The 6,558-nt window shown below is 37.2% G+C and overlaps 1 protein-coding gene across 3 annotated transcripts; it reads left to right on the top strand.

Moving 5' to 3' along the window:
- The first annotated feature begins 826 nt into the window (after nt 1-826).
- LOC136205406 (putative serine/threonine-protein kinase) lies at nt 827-3,992 on the top strand. 3 transcript variants are annotated; one of them, XM_065995979.1, is made up of 7 exons: nt 827-931; nt 1,250-1,393; nt 1,480-1,649; nt 2,378-2,588; nt 2,805-3,042; nt 3,123-3,273; nt 3,387-3,992. In XM_065995979.1, the coding sequence occupies exons 2-7, from the start codon at nt 1,327-1,329 to the stop codon at nt 3,735-3,737; spliced, it is 1,188 nt and encodes a 395-aa protein (XP_065852051.1). In that variant the 5' UTR covers nt 827-931; nt 1,250-1,326; the 3' UTR covers nt 3,738-3,992. The 3 variants fall into 3 exon arrangements, with proteins under 3 accessions (XP_065852051.1, XP_065852053.1, XP_065852052.1); XM_065995981.1 differs by lacking the exon at nt 827-931 and having other exon boundaries at nt 968-1,393; XM_065995980.1 differs by lacking the exon at nt 827-931 and having other exon boundaries at nt 970-1,393; nt 1,537-1,649.
- Nucleotides 3,993-6,558: the final 2,566 nt, after the last annotated feature.

Consider the following 6,558-nt stretch of genomic DNA (forward strand, 5'->3'; position numbering starts at 1 on the left):
TCCACCAATTGTCTGGAGATTACGTCCAAAAGCTTCTATTGTTGTGTCTCTAAAAGCATCATCATCTTCCTTCAATTCCAAGACTAAGTCGTTATTGACCTATTCCATTCGGCACGCTTCTTCTTCCATCGTTCTTTGGACTCTAGATATAGGGAGTGTACTAGAGGAAGGAAAATGAATGGAACTATTTAAACGAGTCACGGTTATGTTTGATCCACGTTCACCGCACCAAATTTGATGTGACTAAATCCTGTAATTCCTCAAGCGAGCTTGCAATAAGATAGAAACACGGTCAAAGGAGGGACTGAAGTCCGACTAACCCGCTCGGATCCCTAAGTTAGCGTTTAGGGATGATTTGAGGATGAACACAACAATAAATCAAAGCTAGAGTATAAGATTAGTGAATACGAATGAATGAATGTGTACCTTGGAGGATGTCTTGCTCTATTCATAATGTGATCTAGAAGGGGGAGGCGGTTATAAGTCTTGAAGCGTGTTGTACTACGTGACGTGTCACCTGTTGATAGGCGAACATGTACCCTCAGATCAGGGTTCGGTAACCCCTCGAGTCTATTTGGTCCGTGATTGACGGGATTGGACAAGATTGTCATAACATGTTGATCTTTGATGAGATTGACATTGATCTCCCTAATCAAGATAATGAAATTGAGCCGTTGGTAGAATTGATTCACGCGAGCTCTAATTCTGAGTTGTGACTCATGCCATATGAACGTGTTTATATTCTTGGGATAATCAGTCATGTTTGTATGATTTGTTTGATTGTAAGGATAAATGTTGGAGAGAATAACGAGGAATAAAATATGGAGCGAGGGAAGTGAAGTCAAAGAAAGATTGGCCAGGAAAAGGAAAAGAAAACAGTTGACGAAGTCACTTCCTTCATTTGGCACTCTATATAAATGCGAACCAAGTGGTAGTTGGCTTCTCTTCCTTATATACTAAAATCATGTCTCCATCATCACTTTTATGCCCGTTTCACAACACTTTCTCCATCTTCAACCTTCTTTTTCTGCCATTTTGCCACTCTTCACTTTCCTTTTCCACTCTTTCTTCTTCACCTAAACCATTGCTTATTATATATTTAATTATAATTAATTACCATTTTCTTATTCTTTCTTTTCTTTTCTTCTGTGTTCAGTGTTTTGACTTCTGCTGTTGGAATTTAGTGCCTGTGTTACTGTTTTCTTCCTAGGTTTTATTTAAGTGTTTTCGTTTCTTCTATAAAATACAGAAAAGGAAGTTGGTTATAGAGAAAGTATGGTTAAAGGGTTTGGCTTTGGAGATTAGAGACCTCCAATTTGTGTTGCAATGACCTTCTCCTGTTTTGGTTTCTCAAATTCGTGTAAAGGGAAGAACCACCAACCCCCAGAACAAGGTAACAACATATGCTTGATTTTGCCTATGCTTTTTTTTATACTACAGCTATCAATTTCTGATACAACATTTGGGTGAGTATCTTAGCTCCCATCGATCAGGATTATCTCATCATTGATGTTTGTTCGATTTGTGCATGGCTAGAGATTGCCACCAACAATGTGAGGGTGTTCTCTTATAATTCATTAAGATCGGCAACTGATAGTTTCCATCCATCAAACAGAATTGGTGGAGGCGGCTTTGGAGTTGTCTACAGGGTAAGCAAGTCTAACTGCGAATTCCTTTTGCTTTGCTTATTTGCTTTCTTATTTCAAAAGTCACAGTTCTTTTGTTCCATTGTCATTCATATCATAAACTTCACTTTCCAACTTGTAAATCACATGCTTTTGAATTGGTTTCAGTTTCACAGTAGATAGATTTTCACATGCCTGATTCATAGACAACTTTAAATTCTTGTTCATTTGACATGAACAATGTTAGAGATGATGATGCATCATTAGTCCAACTTTTCAGATTTTTATTTGCTGAGATGTAGAATAACACTATGATCAAAGGATTCTGAGTTTTCTTGTACGGTAGTGAAATATTTCTATTACATCAATGACCACATGTGCATTTAACCTGCCATATCCAAAAATTAGAGAGTGATTTTAAATTTTATTCAGTTTTTCTTATTGTAGATGGATCTCCTTTTTAATTCTATTGTCTGGCATGACTGGCCTATAGATGAGACGGAGTCTTGCTAATTTAACATCATTGGCCCGAGAGAATGTATGACCTCAGCTTTTTGGTCTCTTAGACAGACAAAATGTGGAGATTATGACTTTATTAGCATTGCAAATGAAGAATCAGATGCCAATTAGTTTAGTTTCATTTAGCATGAGACCTTTCATTCTATGGTTGAGGACAGAGAGAGCATATCAGTTGTTTTCTCTAGGCTTGTCTGATATTAATTTGGTAATGTATCTTCGTGGTGTCTTTGCAGGGCGTGTTAAGAGATGGAACTCAAGTAGCCATCAAAACTCTTTCTGCAGAATCAAAGCAGGGAAAAAATGAGTTCATGACTGAAATTACAATGATATCAAATATAAGGCATCCAAATCTTGTTGAGCTCATTGGATGCTGTGTTGAGAACAGTAACCGAATACTAGTATACGAGTACATGGAGAACAACAGTCTCACTACTTCTTTACTTAGTAAATATTTGAGACTCGAATATCTTGACTCTTGCACCTAATTAGCTCACTCACTAGCACTTTTTTGTTGCTAATGTCTTGGCTACTTAAGCTTGCCTTGGCATTTAGGCTCTTAAACTAGGTGTCAGCATGTCACTTAAAAGGATGTTTTATCAACCACAAACAGATTCACCTACCGAAAACGATTATGCTAATGTCTAGTGATAATTATGGCAGGTTCTAAACGAAAACATATTTCTATGGACTGGAGCACGAGAGCTGCTATTTGCATCGGTACTGCAAGTGGGCTTGAATTTCTTCATGAAGTGGTTGAACCACCTATAGTACACAGGGATATTAAGGCTAGTAATATACTTCTTGATGGAAACTTACAGCCGAAAATAGGTGATTTTGGTCTTGCAAAACTTTTTCCTGACAATGTCACTCATGTTACTACTCGTGTGGCCGGGACAGTGTAAGTATACTTTACTTGCCATTTAGCTTCATCTGCGAAGAACGGTACCATTTTACTAATAATTCGCTCAATTTCTGTAGGGGATATTTGGCCCCGGAGTATGCTTCACTCGGACAACTTACAAAGAAGGCTGATGTGTATAGTTTTGGCATACTGATGCTTGAAATAATTAGTGGGAGAAGTAGCAGCAAAGCAGCATTTGGGGTAGATTTGTTGATTCTTGTTGAATGGGTATCTTTTCAAACTTAATAATTCATATGTTGCTTCTTTTTTCTTCGAAAGTTGAGTAAAGAAATGTTTTGCAGATTGGTTGTGTGCTGATTTGGATAAAAATGTTGTTGTAGGCATGGAAACTGAAGAATGAAGAAAGGCTTCTGGATGTTGTTGATCCAGAGATAACAGAATATGCAGAGGATGAAGTGATGAGGTTCATTAAAGTTGCACTCTTTTGTACACAAGCATCAGCACAGCAAAGACCCAACATGAAGCAAGTAGTAGAGATGTTAACCAAGAATGTCCACCTCAATGAGAAGGCGCTAACCGAACCAGGAGTGTACAGGACCCGTATCTCGCAGCATGCGGGTGGAGGCAGTTCAAGCGATACATCATCTTCAGTAAAGAAAAAAGGCAAGAAATTGGTGTTGTCAACTGAGTTAGATAGTCCAGAGAGTGTGACAGAAATGCTTCCCAGGTGATGTGCTAAACAGTTGTTCATTAACCACTTGGGTTCCTTGTTTTTGGAAGAGCTTATAAATTGATAGGATAGCTTTTTAATTCTTATCCCTTACACCCACCATATGTTTTTGCATAAGAGTAAGACTGGGTTGGGGTGGGGGATCCATGGGAATAAGACTGGGTGTGGGTATTACTACCTATAACACCATGTAGATAATATATTCTTTTAATAGGAAATTTCCTAGGTATATATGATTGCCTTTTTTCTTCTGTCCTCTCTCTGTTGTTTCCTGTCTGTTTGTTCTATGATTTATTTTTAAGTCTCATTGCTTGAGCCTCACACATTCATAAGTATTGGTGACATACTTTATTTCGTATACCCCCATTAACTTCATCTCCATTTTCAACGGTGGATTCAGTTTATTTCTGCTTCATTGGTATCCTTTGACGCCACTCCTTACAAGGCTGGTCCTGACCTTTTATAGCTTCTAGGCGAGTTAACAAATTTGGCTACCGTTGTACATATATTCTAAATTTTTTAACACTTAATCCTTAACAAATTTACATGTTTTCATAAGTATTATCTTCAAATCTTGAAAATTGGATGAGTCGCAATTGAAATTGAACTTGACAGGGCGTAAGGTCAGTAGTTGTGAGATGGAAGTGAATAGGGATTAATAATAAAAAGAAAAACCTTTTCCTAAATTGTGTGGTGAGATGGAAGTGAATTGGGATTAATAATAAAAAGAAAATTCTTTTTCCTAAATTGTGTGGGAATTAAATAGGGTGGAGTGTCAAGAAACCATTGAACTAAAAGATAGTTAAAATATAGGAGCGACTATTATTTATAATATGGAGAAGATTAGAAAGCAATTATATAAGTATGATTTTCAATTATCTTTCATATGTGGGAAGTGAAGAGGCTTTCTTTCCTTTTTCTTTCTCATTTTTTCTAAAATACCCATTTGTCTCCATTTCCTAAAATTGCATTTTGCCTTTAAAGAGGAGATAAAACAAAAAATGTTTGATAAAGTTTTTATCAGCAACATTAAATATGAAGGATAAACTAAACAGACTTTTAGTCCCTTTTAATTTAAGGATTCCGATATTTACAGCTCTTAGGGCTGTAAATAAAACCCAAAAATTCTTATTATTAGTGTTCATGTAGTTTTTCAATACATAAAATTTATTGATACTTAAATACTTAAATATTTAAATGCATATATTCACGATAGATTGTTATATTTTCAATACAAATAAATACTTATTTTAAAATTAAAATTCTCTTTTTTATTGTTATATGTGAATAATTAATGCTTATATACAACCCTAAGGGTTGTATATATCATTTGCCTTAATTTAATTGATAGGCCTTTCAGCCTGATATGATATTGGACCGGATTATTACATTTGTATGGTCAAATTTTTTTTATTTTGCTCGTCTTTTTCTCTAGTCTTCTCGCTCTTTCATTTGTCTATTGCTCTATTTTTTTGGGTGTTGTTATACCCAGTCACCATTTCCCACCCCTAGTCATGTGAAAGGACAAAAATACCCTTTCAGGTGTTGGGGTAGGAAATGGGCTATTTTTTCTCTCCAGACACGCGGGCGTGTGGCTATCACGCCCTACCTTGTGGTGAGGCGTGATAGCCACACGCCCGCGTGTCGAGAGAGCAAAAAAGAAATAGCCCATTTATCGGCGATTAAAACCCGTCAATTTTAATTAAAACCTGTAACAATAATATAAGTTCATGAATAAATATTATCAATTAAAACACTTAAATTCATATACATCAATGTAATCTAGTCCAAGCCGCTCTTCTATCAGCATAAATATTGTCCAAGTGACGAACACTCGGATCACAAAATCTATGCCATTGTTCGGGAATGGGAGGCACTGGAAATCCATGTCTTAAATAAAGACGTATGTAGTGTTCATAACTCCCCAAATGACAAATGACAATCTCTCGCTCCGGTGGTCTTCCATCGTCCGAACGTATCGGCAGTATAGTACAACATCCTAACTGTGGCGTAGTAAAAAGGAATATCACTGCATTCAACACAGATGCAACATCATATAAATCATCCAGACTCACCATCCAGTGGGATTGACCACACCCCGCTCATGCCCATCTAATACGCGTGACGACATCATCTACTCGGTTCTAGAACATTAGCTCATACAGATCACGGTGGGCTCGCACCTTATTTTCTATAAGCACTCTCAATAGCTTCCACTCCTCCTGATTATTTGTGATGGCGTCGGCTAAAACACGAAATTCACAGTTACCATCTGATACAACATCTAGGTATCCATTAATATATGGTACCATGAGTCCTTGAACCCTATGTAAATATTGGTATCCGCTGATATTCGCATCAAATTCGGCTGCAAATATGAATATATGAAGTTCGTCAGTAATAATATATTTACTTTAACATGAACTTATTTATTACGAAAATAATAAATACCCGACATCTTATTATTATGTATAGAGGACGATGAGCTTCGGCCTCGACTACGACTACTCCTCGAAGTAGAAGACCGAGCACGGCCACATGCACCCTGACTATACTCTCATGCACTCGGATTGCGCTTCGTAGATGAATTCCCCTTTGGTCTACCCCTAACTGTATCTTTGACCTCGAGTTCTTTGTAACTGCCTTGATCCGGGTTAATTTGATCATATATGTAGACAGATATGCTACGCACCATTGCAGGATCTAATTTGTCAACCTTTTCCACAAGAGAGTGAAAAAAATCGGTGATCCTCGGACCCATCACCATATACGGGAGCAGTAGCTGGTATGTCACTCAAACCATCAAAAGCAAGGATTCTCCA

The sequence above is a fragment of the Euphorbia lathyris genome, chromosome 9 (genome assembly GCF_963576675.1).
Source record: "Euphorbia lathyris chromosome 9, ddEupLath1.1, whole genome shotgun sequence".
NCBI lineage: Eukaryota > Viridiplantae > Streptophyta > Magnoliopsida > Malpighiales > Euphorbiaceae > Euphorbia > Euphorbia lathyris.

What these genes read in the sequence shown, in the direction of transcription:
- LOC136205406 (XM_065995979.1), top strand. Translation starts at nt 1,327, where the DNA reads ATGACCTTCTCCTGTTTTGGTTTCTCAAATTCGTGTAAAGGGAAGAAC. An exon ending in CCACCAACCCCCAGAACAAG is followed by an intron (nt 1,394 to 1,479) that starts GTAACAACATAT and finishes TGAGTATCTTAG; the next exon opens with CTCCCATCGATCAGGATTAT. An exon ending in GCTTTGGAGTTGTCTACAGG is followed by an intron (nt 1,650 to 2,377) that starts GTAAGCAAGTCT and finishes GTGTCTTTGCAG; the next exon opens with GGCGTGTTAAGAGATGGAAC.